The 19,586-nt window shown below is 45.5% G+C and overlaps 1 protein-coding gene across 1 annotated transcript in view; it reads right to left on the reverse strand.

The window, feature by feature from the left end:
• The window catches only part of nsd3 (nuclear receptor binding SET domain protein 3), a 29,432-nt gene that overhangs the window by 4,911 nt on the left and 4,935 nt on the right, over positions 1-19,586 (reverse strand). The window contains exons 3-21 of the mRNA XM_008281547.1: positions 19,082-19,330; positions 18,810-18,972; positions 18,556-18,710; positions 17,066-17,695; positions 16,828-16,990; positions 16,651-16,751; positions 16,070-16,115; positions 15,834-15,964; positions 15,051-15,176; positions 14,837-14,963; positions 14,547-14,744; positions 10,320-10,499; positions 9,417-9,563; positions 4,779-4,935; positions 2,985-3,187; positions 2,771-2,883; positions 2,542-2,688; positions 2,331-2,453; positions 503-619 (exon numbers count right to left, since the gene is read on the reverse strand). Of these exons, the coding sequence (XP_008279769.1) occupies positions 503-619; positions 2,331-2,453; positions 2,542-2,688; positions 2,771-2,883; positions 2,985-3,187; positions 4,779-4,935; positions 9,417-9,563; positions 10,320-10,499; positions 14,547-14,744; positions 14,837-14,963; positions 15,051-15,176; positions 15,834-15,964; positions 16,070-16,115; positions 16,651-16,751; positions 16,828-16,990; positions 17,066-17,695; positions 18,556-18,710; positions 18,810-18,972; positions 19,082-19,330 (3,276 nt within the window). The remainder of the gene's footprint in view (positions 1-502; positions 620-2,330; positions 2,454-2,541; positions 2,689-2,770; positions 2,884-2,984; positions 3,188-4,778; positions 4,936-9,416; positions 9,564-10,319; positions 10,500-14,546; positions 14,745-14,836; positions 14,964-15,050; positions 15,177-15,833; positions 15,965-16,069; positions 16,116-16,650; positions 16,752-16,827; positions 16,991-17,065; positions 17,696-18,555; positions 18,711-18,809; positions 18,973-19,081; positions 19,331-19,586) is intronic.

The raw sequence follows: 19,586 nt of genomic DNA on the forward strand, positions 1-19,586 counted from the left end.
TATTAGCCTTTTTTATGGATTCATTTTTGATTTATATTGCCACATTATTTATTTTTTTATTTCATTTATTCTTCTTTTTATTTCCACTTTGAATTTATTATTCTTTTATTGATTTATTTTTGTAACTTGGCGCTCTCATTACTCCATACAGGACATATGAGCCACTACAGTATGTGTGTTCTCCGTATTTTGCATGGCTAGAATCGGTTAAACTGGCTAAACTGGTTTATTTTGTGCTTTCGCATTTACTCGACTTGACAGCAAACAGCCGAACAGCCTGAATTCGTTTTTCCAACAATGTGGCCTCTTAAATTTTGACTTGGGGCAAATTCCGGTCTGGAAAAAACAGAAGGAGTTTCACAAACATATCGGAGATCACAGAGGCTCCAGTGGAGTTGATTTGTATGAGAACACAGAGCTATGTGGAAGCAAGGCGTTAGTTGATCAATATCTGTTGGTTTTTTTTATCGTGGCATCGTCTGTGTTGATCAGCATCACGTACCTTGGTGAGGGTGAGCATGTAGAAGTTGGTCACGTGGTTCTCATGGGCGCGCTTGATTCGCTGCTGGCACTCCTCTGAGTCTATCACCTCCCCTACGTACTCCGTCACAAAGTCGCCCTGGAGGAAACAGCAAACGTCACATTTTTATTATTTTAGATGACTTAACAGGAAAGGTGGGAATGAACGATTCAGACGATTCAACAGGACGTGTGTCTTTAGGAACTGACCCTGTGAGCTTTTCCTCTTTCGGTAACTTTAAATACAGTCATCAGGAAAACCCACGGAGAGGTACTGAGTATTGTCATGTCTGTAAACTGTAGTGGCACCTGAGGTTCGGTGCTGTGAAGGTTAGCCACAGTCGGCTGGAACTTTATCTCATGTCCTTCGCCTTCTCTCTACTCACACCGAGGCCCTTTTCAGACAAACATGAGGCTTCATCAGTCTGTTAAACTGACAGCATTCAGTCACTTTAATGTTCCTGACATCTTAACTCGGACCACAGCAGTGAACTGATGAACAGTCGGGGATGCAATATTTGCCACAGGGGCAAGATGGGACGGCAAGTCAAGTGACGTTTAACGTGTGTTTTCTTACATGTGGTGGATGAACATGGGTGTGTTGTTGCTGTTTAGGGCTTCCTCCAGCTCCTACAGCGTCACTTCCACTGTACGCAATAACATCTTACATACGTTGTCATATCGTTTGCGTTTATCTGTTATTAACCTTCGGCGCATGCAAGTTGGTTTGTGTGTCTATTTGTTTGCTACCAAATAACTTGGGATCGATTAACTTTCAAGGCCTGAAACCTTAAGGCCAGACAGTAGAGCCCACAACTTAGATCTGCGACTGGTGGATTTTGCTAAAATTGCTTTGTTCACAAGTTATGGAGTGATTTGTGCTTTAAAACGACCGCGTCAAGTTCCTGCTGCCCTGTCAGACATAATCGTCGCTGGAAGTGTGTAAGGAAGCTTCAGGAACTACCGACAACACTCGCTAAACACATTTATAGTGAAAACACTTTGCTATCACGGGACTGTCTTTGTTCAGTTTCTGGCAGCTGGCTACTCGCGCCGGGCCGAGGCGGATATTGCGAGTGAGAGCAAGGACACGGGGACACCACTGGGCGCCACGGCGAGGGGCGTGGCCCATTTGATCTATAGCACGTGAGCTACCACGAGGTCGATTTGTGTTCGGACAGTTCGATTTAGTGTGAAATTTGCTGGTGAATCCGTGAAGCTAAGACTGTACTGCTCCGGTTCGGCTGCTCCACCCTTGAAAGTTTGGTTTGGCTGTTTTACCGACTCTGACTATTATGCAGCAGGTACAATATAGCTGTAATATTTAACCATAAAATACTAAACAAAAAAATACTACCCAACAGTAATTACTACAATTAATCCAGTGTTTTTGCTGCTTGTGATGAGTTTTTGGGGGGATGCTCGTCGTACATGCTACAAGCAGCGCCGAGGGTCAGCAGTCTGGTACTTTTCATCGTCACTGCAAGCAGTTCAGACTAGTCTATTTTCTATACATGGTTAAAATATAGGAATCTGGTTAAAACAGGGGTGGGCAATCCTGGTCCTCGAGGGCCTCAGTCCTGCATGTTTTAGATGTTTCCAACACACTTGATTCAAATGATCAGCTCATCATCAAGCTCTGCAGAAGCCTGATAACCATCCTGATCATTTGAATCAGGTGTGTTGGAAGAGGGAAACATCTAAAACATGCAGGACTGTGGCCCTCGAGGACCAGGATTGGACACCTCTGGGTTAAAACAACAATTTTAAAGGTGAACATTTTTGGTGAGCGTTCTGGACTCAACACCCACCTTCCTCAGAGCCTGGTTGGTCCGGAGGCCCCAGCCACGCCCGTCTGTCTTTATCACTTCGGTTTCTGCGTAGAGCCGCTTGGAGAAACACTGATTCTCACAGTTGTCTCCCGCGGGACACACCTGATCGCAAAAACACGAAAATGAACAGAGGTGCAGTTTCTCACACTTTATTTAAATTAGCTAAACAATCACCAATCTGCACACGGACCTGTGGATGGCACTCGTACTGCAGCATGCGGTTGAGACACTGCGAGTCGAGGCTGCAGGGATGCTCGTCTGTCGGTCTGCAGTTGCATCGCGGGATTTCTGACAAGTCGGCGACGTGCATCTGCACTTTCCCCACTGGCTTGTTGGACTAAAATGGAAAAGCAAGTGAAGACATTTAGGATTTAACTTCAGCTGTTTTTGTTTTTAGTGGGATGCTAAAATGACGTCACCTTGATGAATTTGTACGGCGGAGGTTTGCGAGAGTTGCGTTCCTGCTCCAAAGCCTCCCTGCTCTCCCTCTGGGCCTTCAGCTCCTGAAACCGCCGGGCTGCTTCTTCCAGAGCTGAAACATCAACAGTCGCTCAGAAATTCATCGATCCTTCAGCTTTGAAGGATAAAACCACAGCAGTCAACGTGGAGGAAAACTTCCCAGGAATAAGTTACCTTTCTTGAAGGTTTTGTTGATGTTTATCTGACCCGTGACGAAGTTCTTGTCGTTCTCCACGTAGGGGAAGACGCGGCCCTGGTTGATCCAGTAGTAGTCGTGGGAGCCGAAGAAGAAGACGGGGAAGTCGCCGACGTCGTGGCGAAGGCTCTGGATGTTTGACGGCACCAGACGAGGGTTGCAGATCTCCGCCGGCCACCACCTGCCGGGCAGCGAGACGTCGTTGAGTAGGACAGGGGAAGAAAAGCGAGGACAGAGAGGAGGGCGGTAAAAACCAATCACAGAACATACAACCTGGAGTTATTACAGCCGGAGGGGAGTGTCACACTTCAACGTTTTCAAACATTTACTTCTCATTTTTCACTTCTGAAAGCGAAAGATCATTTTATAGAAAATGCTTCTGGCAGCAAAAACTTATTTCCTCCAATTCTGCCAAAAATCACAGAATCCACGTTTGTCTAACTCTGACCTGAGATCTGCCCGTTTCACTAATACGGCACAAAATCACTTCTTCTGAACGAAAAAGAAATGATTTGCGTCCCACTCCGACAGTTTAATCTAGCTCCACGCCAGCAGACTGTAAGCTGTGATGAAATAATAAAGAGAACGACACCAGAAAACACGGCGGCTGCGCTCGGCTCAGGACTTTCTGAGCACGTGCGACTATAATACGGCATCACATCCTGTTTCCGTGTGCGCTCGGAGGCTAATTTGTTGCACTAAACTTAAAAGGACAAGACTGGTGATGTGTTTTTGGTGCTTTAGTTCATGTCAACTAACGCTATAAAAAGACCTAATTAAACATCTATTAGTCTGCAGCTGTCGGCCTCGGGGCCATTTGTTCCTACTGAGGAGAAGCCTTAAAAAAAAGGGCTACACAAATGTAGTTATAATTCTAATTATTATTATTATTATTATTTAAAACAGCTGTCAGAAAGAAGTTACTTAACCCCTGGGAACCTCCAAACCCCCAGGCGGCTTTAACAGGCTGTTTATCTGAGCAAGAAACTGTAAACTAGAAAGCGTTTAATCGTGATATTTCATCAAAATCACTTCATTTAAAAGTTGGCTTAAAATAATCCCCTTTAACTGAAAAGATTACGCAAAAAAACATAAAAATCTGCTCCTCTTTGGCACCACCGAGAAGCCATTTGTGACTCAGCTGCAACAAACGGTCACACAAAAACAAAACCAGGGACTTTCTGGTTGAGCTGGACCGAGTTACAGACGGTGTCGACGCAAAGCGGAGAGGAAACGAGGACGGAAAGAAATTAAAAATGAAAGTAGCATGACAGTAGCATGTCTACAGTACATAGATTAATTTTCCGTGTTTTGATGATTTAGTTCGACTGCACGAAGGACATTTTTGAGTCGTCACTACTTCTAGCCATGGCTGTGGAGATGCAGGACCTCATATTGCAGTGAAAAACGAGCCGACAGTGTTTTATAAAAATGTGGGACAAAAATGCCAAGAAGCTGCTCGGCCTCCTGAGGGTTAAACGGGAGTAAACAGTTCACGTCAGGCACCATTTTGCAGGAGCGAGACTGTTTACGTGGGATTGCCTCAGAATAAACTCCAGCGCTCATGTTCCTCATTACAACAGGGCGGCTCACTTGCGTGTCTCCGGACAACAATGGCGGAGGAGGAATCGGATCGATTTATTGCTAGTTTCGGTCCTTTTATGGGATTTTTTTTTGGCGATGACAAAAACACAAACTATCACCAGACTCGTCCTTTAAATTTAACCGTACCACAAACTGACAGCGGCCTGTAATCAGTGCTCTCAGCCTACCTGTAGTTGCCCAGTTTGACCCAGACAATTTGTTTGTAGTGAGGTTTCTTCCCTGCCCTGCAATCACTGCAGGACCACGAGCCCTCCGGCATCTCCATCTCCAGACACTCCGGGTGGAAGGAAGCCGGGCATGAGTCGCAGCACAGCAACTTGCCTCCTACATTTGTGTGGATGTACATATGTGTGCATGTGTGTGTGTGTGTGTGTGTAGGTGTGTATATGTGTTTGTGTGTGTGTGTGTGTGTGTGTGTGTGTGTGCATGCGTTGTGGGGAGTGGGTATGCAAAGAGAGGAGGATTTTATGATTAGGTGATGCACCTTAATACCTGGACAAACTCTGAATCTCATTTGCAGACAAGCCTAAGAGGGGCGTGGATGCTCTAAGGTGTCAAATACAGAATAAAATCACAGCTAATAGGAGATAAACAGCGTCCTCGCAGGGAAGACGTTTGTTTCTGAAGCTACCACAACAACAAATCGTCATTAATCTGAATGAAAGGCTAAAGCCAAGAGCTTTTTTTTTTGGAGTGAAGGCTCCTGTTGTAGCTACACTGCAGGAGAAATACTGAAAATGGTTGGAAAAGCCCTGCATGGGGTCGCTTACGTCTTGTTATTGCAATAGTTACAGCATGTCTGGCAATCAGATTCAGAGCACTGTACCAAGACCAGTCTACGGGAAATACATGCGGCAGCACCGGAATAAAAATCAGCCAGCGAGTTAACAATGAATCAGGGTTTTTACTCAAATAACAAATTATTGGCAAAAAGCAGGCATGCAGTCCTGCCAGTAAGGCAAACGTTTCCCATCACACATATCACAACCTGCACAGACCAGCTTGCATGGAATCATGTGTTGAGGCAATTTACGAAATGCTTTTTTTTTTTTTTGGTTCTTTAATTATTAATTAAAAAGCTCATTTTTGCTTTTGCAAATCTCGTCCAGATTGGGTTTGTATTCCATCCAAGGCAGGTCAAAGCTCGAGGAAATGAGGGGGAGCAAAAAAAACATCATATCATCTGGAAATATTCGGTCAAAAAACAAAACTTAGTTGCAGTCAGCATAAAGGAGGTGAGGCTGGACAAGGCCTTTCAAATCAAAAACAAGCCCAGAGTGCTGAAGCAGAGAAGCAGCGCGCCTCCAGCAGCGGTAAGCTCCACAAACCACAGACGGAACCGGAACCAAACCCAGAGCGTCCAGCATCGGGGCGTCACGCTGGACGTTTGGTGACAGATTACATTTTCCCAGCAGAGAAACGGTTTGATCTGGTTCAGAGCAACGGTTTTTTATACGTCCGGATTGATTGTTCATGCACAACCAATCTCACAATGGGCCTCGTGCAAGAACCACTCGTACAAGATCGGTGCAGCATAAAGGTGAGAGTCGACCCCCCGATAAATTCATGAGCGGTCGAGATCTGTCGCACAAATTACGTACACATAAAATGTTGCCACATCAGCTTGAAATGCAGCTTCATAACGAGCAGCTACTTGTTTAAACAATTATCGTACTGAGAAGCTTTTTGGACGAGATTTTATTGGCACAGTTTGGTAAATGTTCTGCCATCTATCACCCTGCTGAGCAATGTGTGTGTTTGTAATGTTGTTGTATTTTATGGACTATTTTATGTATTTTATGGCCCTTAAATTAATTTCAAATTACAGTAGCCCTACTTTACACTAATGTGCAGAAGTTTAAAGCACTTTCGATGTTTGGACATTTATCCATTGCATTAAAACCATCAGGAAGAGTCCAACAGAACTATCTTTACTGACAAGAAGAACAGAGAGTCCGGTCCACTTTTACTTTTCCTCGCTCTTTTCTGTATAAGATAGGGAGATGAAACTGCTGTCGTGCCTTGAAGCCAGCGTCAGAGGTAGGAACAAAGTCGAACCGACGTCTGTGTGAAAGGGAGAGCTGGCTGGTGGTCATCGGCGTTGTTGTGCGACATGCCACAGTTCTGATTCTGGAGTGCTGGCACGCTACAAGAAAGCACACGCTGGCGCAACATGACACCGACCTGTTTGGTTCAACGTGAATGAGCAAAGGCGAGCGGCGGTGGCATGATGAGATGATGAGGGGGTCTTTCTTCACAGACCTACAGCGTGATATCTTTGTAAAAGAGCTCCTGAGACGGCCTGAATCCACAGAACCTCCAAAAAAAACTGGAGTACGAAGGAGAACTGGTGCGGTTCTTAAAGTGTGGTCACAGTACATAGTGATTTAAACCAGTTTTGTTCTTTAGGTTCATTTTGTCTACTCTGATTACAGGTGTAAGGTTTCGTTTTTTATCAGATAACGAGTATTTTTTAGATCGGAGCTGTTTCTACCTTTGAAATGTTTCGACTGGGGCTGAAAGGTGGCTCAGTGGTTAGCACCGTCACCTCGCAGCTAGTTTGCATCCCGGTGAGGACACCCGGGATCTTTCTGCGTGGAGTCTCCATGTTCTCCCCGTGCAGCGTGGGTTCTCTCCGGGTTCTCCGGCTTCCTCCCACAAGGTCCAAAAACAATTTGGAGGTTAATTGGTGATTCTAAATTGTCTGTCTCTAAGTGTAGCCCTGTGATAGACTGGTTACCTGTCCAGGTGAACCTGCCTTCACCCTGAGTCAGCTGGGATAGACTCCAGCCCCCCACGACCCTAGTGAGGATTAAGCGGTGTATAGAGGATGGATGGATGTTTCGACTGTCACTTCAGTCTTCCTCAGAAACGTCTTTATCAGCTGGTGGTTTCCTGGAGGCGTGACCCGCCCGGCAATCTGTTAGATTTGCCCAACGGGCCACATCTCCTGCCGCCCGGTGGTCTCTACAGGAGAGCGTCCCATGTGTGGGGCAGCATGAACGCCCCTCATCACGGCTCATGGTGTCTTTGGCTTCGTCTCCTGATTTCTACGGCCTCCTTGATCCAGCGTTTAAATTTATTGCCCTCCGATGGTCTTGTCCCAGTCCATGATGTGGTTGTTTCTTCTGCAGTGGTCCGATATGGATGATTTTCGGTTCACCTGTTTTGCTTTTTCTTTTTGTGAATCGTCCTGATGTTTCATTCTTTTTTATGTGGAAGCTTCTCCCTGTCTCTCCTACGTATGTTTTGGTTTTGCTCTCTTTACTGCACTTTGTAGCTGCAAAAAAAGCTAGAAGCATTATGTTGGAAAGCTTCCCTATTTTACTTTTAGCACCTAATATTTTTGCACAGTACTGCACCTTGTAACACAAACTCATGGTTCAGTCTCAATGTCACATCACATTCAGCACCAACAGGTCCAGTGTTTCGGTCACTTTACAGAAGGGAAAAGCCAATTATGAGCTAGTTCATATTTGTGCAGGACTAGTATTAACGAGGGACTCGAGGCAAATTCTTGCCACATTCACACGGAATAAGCAAAGTGTGTGTTCCTCAGACTTCCTAACATTATCCGTGCATATGATATTAATAGGCTGCCACTTACAAACAGTTTAGCCTGCTGAAAGACAGCAAAGTGCTCCATACCTCATGCTGCCATGCATGTCATCTATCTAATCGCTTTGTGATGGATTTCTGGCTCTTTCTGTAAATGGGTCTCCATGCTGTGTAGCAACATGAGCCCATGAATTTCCACCCAAAACGCTGCTCAGGCTTTCATTTATAATTGACAATGCAGGCTCCCATAAAGAGGCAGAAGAGAGGTGCAGAGGAAAACAAAAAAGACCCTCGCAAAAATGTTTAGAAATGACCCACAAATTACAGCGATGGGGACTAATCGTTATCACAGGCGAAATATGGGAAGTCATGAATGATGGAATTATTACTTCACTAATTATGGAAATGGCAGATTCACAAATGAATTCCACAGTTATGACAAATTGGAGATCCTCAGGTGAGACTAGTCCTTTGCAAAATTGGCGTAAGTGGACCTTGAGTTGTGAATATTTACGACAGCGATCCTCCTCTCTGTCGTCTACTTCACATTTCCGTTGGTTTCTGACCCTCTTACAACACAGCTATCTGTTTTTTTTGCTGCCAATTTCCAACATAATTACTTTTCTTTTTAACTCTTGCCCACAAACGGAGCTTTAGACTGCGATTATGCTAATGATGCAGCGAACGGGCGACGCTCATCGGGTCGACGGCAGCAGCGAGTCTTTCTCACAGCAGACATTTCAACTCGTCATAGTGGGAAAAGCGCAGGTGTCACTAATAACATTAACAACGGCTCTGCTCTGCTCAGGCGTCTCCGTCGGCCGTGACAGCGAGGCAGAGAGCCGGCAGGCGCGATACCGGGACCCTGGTGGTGAAAACGGCTAGATTAATAATAACTACATTTACACCTGTGCTTTTCCAATGCGACATGTCAAAAAAAAAAAAGACCAAATTACAACCGGTTTAGTGTTTGGGGAATCTGACCCAGAGTACAAAAACGTTCTTGCATGAGGCCCAGTGTTATCTGTTAATGTGTTAGGGAACTCGGCTGAAGCTACTTTGCGCCACTCTGCATTAAAATTAACTGCATGTTTAATCAGTTAATTAACTTTGCACCTCAAGGCTTTGAAATGAAAGATGTGTGCAAAAAAAAAAAAAAAAAAGGGAAACTAAATCAGAATGGGAGCAGGCACAACACAAACACAGACCAGTGGGACAAAGGAGAAAGAGAAAAACTGTTCAGTTACCTTTCCCAACATTCTTTTTGGTAGCTGACGAAGGAGAGGGAATCATAGGTAATTTCAACTCAGCACGATTTGACTCAGTCAGAAGGTAGTGGGACTTATAGGCATATGAACTTAATATGGTGTCAGTAAGGTCTTGCACTAACAGCCCTACACAAGACACACAGGAAGAGACGGGGGTGAGCCGCAGTCAAACTCGAAATTACCCAAAAATTTACAAAAGAGAAAGAACAAACACACGGTCTTGCACGCCCACACACACACAGTTGTAACACACACACACACACACACAAAAAAAAAAAGTAAAACAAAGTTGGTCCCGACACACAAAGAGGCCAAACAGTGCACTCAACCTGTTGTTACACACAATCAGATCTAAACTGGCTAAACGTCACAGAAAAGAGTTTAGTTTTTTTCCCCTCTCATCAGCATTCAGGTCAGGCGTGATTGTTTTAGAAGTGGAGTGCAGTGTAGCAGCCTGGATCACTCATCGTATTAGTATCGTGATGGAAAACACACATTACATTTCACAGCACTGCTATTCATGAACAACAACGCCACACACGGAACATGTATTATTAAAGATAGAGAAACATAAAATACCTAAACACAACATGGAAGGTTTCAGTTTTCACTTATGAGACGTATCAAAAAGTGGTTAAACTCGAAAAAACAAAAGATGAAAAAAAACTACAGTGATGGAGGGCGATCAGGTCCCGCTGACGCTCCAGTGTGAAGGTAAAGTAAAAAAGGACTGATGCTGTTGTTTGTCACAAGGCTGCAATCAGCCGGTGGAGGTGAAACCCCCCACGTTTGGTCAAACTAAGACGTCTGCTCCGTCAGTGTGAGGTCACTGCTGTATGAGGGGGAGGAAGCCGGTTAGCGTGTTCAGCTGAGGGAGCTTACCTCTGGCACACAGGAAGCACCATCCCACGTTGACGGGGGAGCTGAGGAGGCCGTTCCTCTTGGCGCTGCCGTGGTTGCTGCAGATCATGATGTGATGGGTCAGGATGACGCTGCCCGCCGCCACGCAGCTGTCGCCGGTGTGGTAGGCCAACGGACAGCGGATGCAACGGATCAGACGACCTGGAAGGAACGAAAAGAAAAGGAAGAGGACTTTTTTTAAAAAAAAAACTTGTGTGGTGACTTTACAACAGGTGCAGCGTCCTTGTCCGCTGCCATCCCATGTAGCTGTGATGCAGAGCAGCGCAGAGCTTATAAAGAGATGTAGGTCATATTCCTTTATGGGCTCCAGCTGTAATTAAACTAATTTAAAAGGAAACAAGCCAACCACTTGGAAATGTTTTGGTGGCTAAATGATCAAGACTTCAGCCCAATTTGTTAAAAGGTCAGTTTAGTTTAGAGCTTAAAGTCCTTCAACCCTCTGAAGCCCCAAAACCAGCCAGCAGGTCTGAAAGGCATGCTACTGTAAAATAAAAATGTTTTAATTAGATCATTTATCAGAACCAGAAATCCTCACCAGGGTCATGGGGGGCTGGAGTCTATCCCAGCTGACTCAGGGTGAAGGCAGGTTCACCTGGACAGGTAACCAGTCTATCACAGGGCTACACTTAGAGACAGACAACCAAGCACACTCACATTCACACCTACGGACAATTTACAATCACCAATTAACCTCAATATGTTTCTGGGAGGAAGCCGGAGAACCCGGAGAGAACCCACGCAGCACGGGGAGAACATGAAGACTCCACGCAGAAAGAATCTCGGTGTTCTCACCGGGACGCAAACCGGCGACCTGTGAGGCAACGGTGCTAACCAATGAGCCATCTTGCAGCCCTTGTCTACATGTCTCGTTTCCAAAATTTACTAAAAATAAAACATTTGTCCTAACCAGATTCTGTTGAATGTTTAAATTTTTATTTTATTTTATTTTTTTAAATCTGTGCTTCTCAGCTCAGCCGTGAGGCAACGACTGACTCAGTGCAACCAACAGTCACATGACAAATATTCAAGGAGGGACTGTGCTTCCACAGAAGCAGGTAAGTATGGAAACAAATTAAAAATATACGTAGTAAAATATCTATAGAATGTAGAGAAAGCATTGTGGAAACTTGCAAACATTTTAGACATGCTAATCCCACTTTTTAACATTTTTGTGAAAATAAAGAATTAAAGAAATTCAAATCGTGTTTATTTTCTATGATTTGTGGCATTTTAACTTCTTGTAAAGCACAACTGTACTGTTTGAGTTCTCTCTACTTTCCACAGAGGTGCAGGACTTTATATCGCAGTGAGAAATGAATCCCCAGTGAGTCAATGTGAAAATAACAAAAAGGACAAAACGTGGCTCGACAAATGAACACTCACACTTTTTGTGTTTGTTTTGGGAATGTGATTTGCAACCTGAGGGGTCACAGATAAATCTGGTGAGACGCTTCAGAGCGATGCTGCTTGATCATATATCTGATTTGTTGCTTTTTGGGCTTCAAACTGCACTTTAAATCAAACCACCTGAAGAGTTTAGAAGGGAAACGTACAAAACGATACGTTATTTTTGTATTCCTGTCGGGAAAAATCTGTCATGGACCAAATGCTGCACACATATGGCTGCCTCTATAGCAAATCACACATAATGCACAGATTATACAACCAGCGACTGTCATAAAACCAACACACAGCCCACGCAGCCTCAATCAACTCTGTGTAAAATCTTAATCGAGGCAGGCACAATGAGGTCTAAACCAATTGAGTTCACAACAGTAGATATTGAACTTCAGAAGATGTGGAGAACATGAGACGGTGTTTTCTCTGCTCGTCTGAGAACAACTGATCGCATATCGACTGATGTTCATTCCTCCAGTTAGCAGTCTGTGAGCAAGCTTGTGAGATTGCCACACCACGTTCACATCCCATACCCGATTATGTTCTTTAACGCTGCCCGGCAGAATAAAAACGTAATCCTCTGGTCCATCCCATCCACCCCGAGTCTGTGGAAGACGCATAATCTCTGCCAGAACACACACACACCTCCAACATGGGCCCGCCCGATAAAAGGTGAACACAAAGGTGCTTGTCGGCGCAGAGCTGAGGGGTGTAGTGCGCGGCGAGATTAACGGGTTAGTGAGGTATGTTGAACATAATTCCAGAGTTTTCAGTGGCATAAAGGTGGCTTGGTCGCCATGGCAACTGATGCTCCAGAGCTAACCTGCTTCAAAGGGAGTTATTGTTCAGAGTTTGGGATTCAAATCGGCTCTGAGGTGCGTCTCCCTTTCAACGTTTCTTTACCAGACAATGTCGTCTCCGAGCGGTGCAGAGTCTCAAACCTGTTGAGCTGCACATTAGTAAATTCTGCGTGTTTCGTTGCCACAGGAACCTCGATCAGCTGCAGAAAACGCATAAATATTTTTCGCCGCTTGGTGCCGATTCGCTGCAAAGTCTGATTTACACTTCTAGCAGCGCTGCCAACAGAACACAAATTAGAAAACCGATAAGTCTGTTGATGCTGATCACAGGAAACATTCAATCAATAACTTGAATCTCCACATATCCTTCACTCTGGGACAGGACCCGAGCTGATTGCACTTCTTGAGCATTGTGTTTTAATGCCGTTAAAAGTTTTAAGAGCTCTAATGTGCAGCTGTCGCATTAGAAGCGCACTGAGTGACAGAATAAACACACTAACTCACACCATTAACAGTTTTCTACCTGCGTTTCTCTCTCGCCTTATTAGCTGCAGTACATTTTATCTTCTTTACGGCTCTAAATTCCAACTATCTGTTCTCTTGACTGACGTGTGCTGTTGGCCCACTTTGTGCAGAGGAAAAGTCAAACGATGCATCCGTTTTTATCGGAGCGCACGCAGCCTAATGACCAGTAAATGCACAGAAAGCCCAGCTCTTCCACGCTTGCTTCGTACTACGCCCCTTGGATTAATTAGTTCATCGTGTAAAACCACTGGACTACGACCTCCCGCTGACCTCTGGTTGCACAGCTACCTCTAGGCCATTGGTTTGTTTTTGCTTTGCGAACGACTGAAACGTGACAAGAGGCTCCTGATAGAAAAGATCACGAGTCAGAAAAGTCGGGAGTCACTATTTTGGGTTGCAAAGACGAACAAAACAACCACAGTTATCTCCTGCTGATATTGGATTTTAAACACACTCAAACAATGGGTCAATATGTCGCTGCTTTACTGCACTGCATTGTCCAAACCCACCCCGTCACCGGCACATGGCTCGTCCCCGCTCAAGACTCACGGTTCCTGAGATGCCTCGAACAATGCGGCTCTTGTCTCTTAGGCCTTCGCACCTGCTCATTTCTCCTGCATCCAGTATATCCCAGCCAACGACACGCGCAGTGTTGGATGACAATCAGTTGTTTGCTTCCTCTGCGAGCGGTCACAATGTTTTGACTCATCGACGGACACAACATAAATCGCTGAAGGATGTTATTTAAGTCTGATCCCTGAGGCGGTTTCTGTTATTATGTAAAAATGCAGCGGTTGCAGAAGTGTGAGATTCAGATTTCATTTACTTCCTCTCTAGAATTGCTCAACTACCCAAATGTCCTCATTTCTTTATGGTCACAATCAAACACAACAAGCATTCATCCTTTCTGGTGTTGGTGTGACAAATGTCTTCTGGGGAGACGTTTGGCACATTTTGGATTCGAGAGTCATTTTAAAACCTGAAGACTTTGTCAGTGCATCTCATTCCCTTTTCCAGATTGGATATTTCCAACAGGATACTGAAGGACATTTCCAGGAACATGCCAATTACTTCTGCAGTGGTCTACAGCCTCCAGTTGCCCTTCATCATCTCAAACCAAATAGAGCACTTTAGTTTGAGGTGGAACCAAATGTGTGAAGCAAATATTCTGTAAGAAATGCAGCACGTAGTAAGTCTGACTTTCTCTGTGTGTTCTCTCTTTCTCAACCTAATTTCCTTTAAGAAAAGCACTTGATGTCTTATTTCTTCCTGTTGCACTTCAGTCGTACATGTTTTAACAAGAAAGCAGATCTGTGAACTTTCTACTTCTTATAATTTGAGCTACGAAGCCTAAAATGCAACTAAAGATTTAGGGTGTCGTACATTTTCTTTTATGTTTTCTGGACGTAGCAGCGGCTAACAGAAAATCAGAGAATGCAAAAAGACAAAGCAGATGCTGTTGTACCTTTGCTGGCTCGCTGCAGGTCTCTCTCCAGGCAGCAGGTTGAGCAGCTGTGCTGAGGACAGGTGAAGCCTCCACCACTGCTGGTGGCGCCCGGGAGTTTACGCACACAATCCTCGTGGTAGTAGCAACCACATCCAGACACGGAGCAGCGGGTCACCTCCCGGCCCGCCGTTTTACAGCTAAAACAAGGATGATTGCCTGGAAAAGGAACGACAGAGAGTCTATCGTAGCTACAGAGGCGAACACAACAAACGTGATGATGTAGACGGAGCTGCTCTCTGATTTCTCACCATTTCTACATTCCAGGCAGGTGAATCTGCCTTCAGGTGGGGACGACAGACCGAGACACTCCAGGTGAAACTGTCGGCTGCATTCACCTTCACACACCACCAAACCCTCGCCGTACACCTCGCAGATCTGCACAAAAACGCACAGAGACGGTTACAACATCACACAGCTCGGTGCCTGTGAGCTTTCAGGAGATGAGTCATGAGCGGCGCTGACCTGGCACACAGTGTCTCTCTTGCCGGTGCTGCTGTCCTGACGGGATAAACCGGAGTCCACCGACTGCGTGTCTGAGGCGTCCGCGTCCGCTGCTGCTGGACTGTCGAGACTCTTCCCGAATAAACCCTGGAGCACAGACGCAACCGAATGTAAGCCACTGGGCTGAATGACTCTTTATGTGTGTGGACATCAGAGCTGGGAGGATTCTTTTTTTCTATTAATTAATGTGTAAGTTATTTTGTTAACTGTCTGTTGGGTTTGTAAAATATTCAACAACAAAAAAAAAAGACTACACGTGACACAGTGGCACAGAACCCAATAAAAACAGTGAAACAGTCGCATTTGAAAAGCTGAAAGCGTTGAATTTGTACCATTTTTGCTTAAATAACACCTTCAATAAATGATCAGCTTACGTTGTGATATCGTGACGAGCGCAGAAATAAATAAAATGTGCAAAGACAAGATAAAATGACTAAAAGTTTGTCCTTTAAATGATGTCTGATGTGCTGTAAACATCTCTGTAAGTAAAGCAAAGACTGCATAAACACACAAGAAGATGACTAACTTTGTAAAGCACAACATACTTTTTACATAAGAGCTGGAGACTTTCTAATTATTGACTGAATTGTGCAGAATCTAACTAATCTAAACACGTGTAGCATGTCCAAACTGACACTTTAAACGAGCTGAAGTAGGTTGCTGGCAACATGGTGGCTGTTAGAAGGCTAAACATGTGAAACGCAGCATTTCCCTCTTTGCGTATTCGCGTGTTTGTGAACCTACCTGTGGATCGTTGAGGCCTCTGGAGTCCGAGTCAGACGTGTCTCTGTACTGAGATGAAGCCATCTCGACATCTGTCGACGCCCTGCTTCGCTTCTTCAGGGGCTTGCACGCATCTGAGATCTCACTGGCTCCTAAAGGATCACACGGATGAGTGACGGAAAGACGGATTTCACTTTTTTTTTTTGAGGAGTTTCCACTAACGGGTTTACGGCAGGTGTGAAGGAAAGATCCCTTACCTTTCTGTGAACCCGTCCTCAGCGTGGTTTCTGGAGCCATCTCAGCCTGCGAGGAAAGCAACCGTGAAAGTTTAGGATATTGTTGGTGAGCTTTGAGATTTGGGTGATGCCGGGTTAGAAAATTCTCTCTAATCCACACGTATAGCAGCATCAGCAGTGTGCAAAATAAGCTGCTCCTTCACTCAGTCTGACATTATGTATGTGAGAGCAGGCATTCCTGGCAGGTTAGACTGGAACAGACATATAATTTCACTGTTTACTTAACAACTGATGCTATGCAGGAGAAATGAGAATCAGATTTCCAGCAGTCGTAAAACCCTCTATCATAATATTAAAAACCTCTTAGCAGAGTTTTGGCATCTGATAAGCCTTCAAACTTCAGGAGCTGTTACTCCAACCAAAGGTCTTGGCTCATATTTTTTATATATTTGACCTTTTTCATTGGTAGCTGACAGCAGAGAGTGTACCAAACATAACGGGAGAAGGTTACAACATACTGGAAACGCTGCAGCTGTATGTACCCGCTTTTCAATATGACACTACTTGGTCTGAACATGGGGTCAGCTGTGGAGGACTGATACCTGTTCCTTTTTGGTTTTCTTCTTCGGGACGGGATCGGTGCCTCTCTCCGACTCAGACCTGCTCCTGACCGACCGCCGCTGCAGCTTCCTCTCCTGAGAACCTGAAAACACAAAAAGCATTGAGCCGACCGGCCGTATACAGTCAAATATTCACCTGCGTGTCTGCGTTTTACGAACCTTGAGGACTACTGTGGTGTGATCCAGGAGAGGAGGTCTGCTGCATTCCTCCCTCCTCGCTCCTCCGACTGGCAGGGGAGCCTCTCCTCTCCTCCCCCTCGTCCTCCCCTTCATCCCCGTCTTCCTCCTCCTCGGGACTGGGCTCAGGTTTAGCTCTGCTGTCCTGCTGGGGGCAACATTTAGATATAACTTCACAGGATAACGCCGTCGTGCAAAAGCTTTTTCTGTCTGCACAAACCTCAGGTGAGCAGTATCCCAGGTCGGGCTGCCTGGCCTCTCTCTCCACTCGCTCCTCACTCTCGTCTTCTTTGTCCTTCTTTGGAGACGGAGCAGCTTTTTTCTGCAGGAGAGGCCAGTCGCACTTTGTGATCTCCACATTTAGCCTCTTCATGGTGATGGAGAGCGGCAGCAGCTTCCTGGCAGCTGCTGTTTTCCACGCCCTGACCGGAGGCGGAGAATCCTGCCGTGCTCGCGCGTCACAGCCGGCGTTTTGTTTCGGCGAGCTGTTCTTCCGTTGGTCCCCCCTCTGGCTCTTCTCTTCGCCGGAGGCCTGGGAGTTCGCGTTGTCGTCCGCGTTCGAAACACTACACTGTCTCCGCGGCAGCTGCCTTCGCGGCGGCTGCTCTCTGTCCGGTGACTTCACGCCTCCGTCCTCCTTCTTGCTGATGGAGCCGCTGGAGCGCCGGCTTCGCTTCTCAGGTCTGATGGTGGGTTTCTTGCTGGGCGGGGCTTCGTTGGGGTCTGGGTCGACGTAAATGAAGGTGTAATTGTCAATCCGCTCCTGCCGCGTCATGGGGAAGGCGTCCTCGGCGTGGCCCACACCCACTTCCCACTGAGTACGCTCGCGCTGAGGGATCGGCTTCAGCAGCTGGAGAGACAAGATACAGAAACTGGTAAACACACGATGCTCTGAATAACATACATACATAGAATTATTTAAGTGCCATCATTCGTCATTATTACCGTAATGACTTTAAGGTTATGAGTTAAGGAAGTATAACTGATTGAAATGTTTGAAAAAGAAACCTCCAAACTGGAACGTATTTAGTGACGAGACGAGAGCTGAAGAGAAGAAACTGTTGCACGATAAACACCGATGTTTAGTAAAGATTAAGTCTAATCCCAGGGAGGATGAGGCATGAGACAGCAGAACACAAAGAGAACTGAATTCATTCCTTCATGCAGCCCATAACGTCGTCATGTGAGAGGACGGCTCAGAGGACGTTTCCACCGCTGATTAGTTGCTCATTAGTCTCTCAGAAATGGTCATAAACAGACAAATCAACTCTAAATTACGTCTCAAAATGAGCGTCGGCACTGCAAAGCCTATTTTACAATACGACTTTTATATCTTCAACTAAATCAATGAACAAAAAAAAGCACACGATGTCTGTCACAGCAGCAGCAGCAGCATCGACTCTACTGTGGAGTCTACTGAGTTTATTGTTGATGTGGAAAATACGTTTTCTTCTCTTTTGCATTGAAGGGATTCTTCATTTTACAACCGTGGTAATAAATATAAGCAGTGAATCAGTGTCAGAACTCATGCATGAACTACATCTCATGATCAATAGTATGTATAAAATCTGACTTTTCAGATTCTTGAGATGCTTAATTAAATTTACTTTAATGACTCTTTCCCTGGAAATGTCTATAATGTATCTGAAAAAACACAGAAATTGAGTTATCGCAGTCTTTATTATGGACCAGTCTGACATTTGTACGTACTTTGTGCCTCTCGACTTGGTTTGTGGTTTTGCGCAGGGTTTCGGCCTGAAGGTCATCAAACTGCTGCTTCCCCTGGTAGATGACGATCCTCTTCTCGTGGATCCACGCTCGCTCAGCGACGCTGCCAAAGAACTGGACGTGATACTCCCTGTGGCCTGCACAGCAGCAGAGGAAGAAGCGGTGGGATTAACGTCCCTACTCATTCACACACGTATTTTAAAAGAGAGCAGACGGACTGTGAGCGTTAATCGTACCTCTGGTGTTGATGCGAGTGTGGACCTTCATCTGTGGGTCAGAGGAGACCATGCAGGGCCACCAGGGGTACGTGCCCACCTTGGACCACACCAGATCTCCAATTACAAACTCCTTACAGAAGCCCGTCTCTTGGATCACTGACGGATGATGGACCTTGGGAACCTAAACACAAATCCAAAACGTGTCAAGTGCTGTGTGTTTACTACAATCTGCAGTGATTGGTGTGCGAAAGAATCACTCGGCGTTGGACAGCGAACAATCGAGCTCTTGCCTTCGGCGTCTTTGGTTCAGTTTTGATAACGGTCTTCTGAGGCTTCTCTGTCTGGGCCGGCGGTGTTTCTTTCGGCTGAGGCTGGACGTGGGTGTCCTCCGTCTGGTCCGTGTTACCTGCCTGCGGTTGGCTCAACTCCAGGCTCTGTTCCTGGACCTGCAGCTGCAGCCTCGCACTCTTTTTCCTCTTCTCCTTCTTCCTCTCATGTCTGCGCTGCATCTGAGTGGCCTCGTTCTTCTGAGACTCCTTCTGAAGATTAGACAACAGAAGAAGGAAAGCAGCGGTGATGAGACGTGAGTTATTTTTTATATAAAGGTAACTCAGAATGAGACTCTGACATCCACTTCTTAAGTGCTGTTGAGAATGTGATTAAAAGAAAACGAAGGTGAGTAACGACTTCATGTGAACTTTAACAGGACTGATTAGGGCTATATTTAGTGTGTAGTGGAACTTTTCTGTGGTTTGTTTGGAGAGCTTATGCATGTACTCCATCCATCCATCCATC

Source organism: Stegastes partitus, unplaced genomic scaffold, assembly GCF_000690725.1.
Source record: "Stegastes partitus isolate 25-593 unplaced genomic scaffold, Stegastes_partitus-1.0.2 Scaffold237, whole genome shotgun sequence".
Taxonomy (NCBI): domain Eukaryota; kingdom Metazoa; phylum Chordata; class Actinopteri; family Pomacentridae; genus Stegastes; species Stegastes partitus.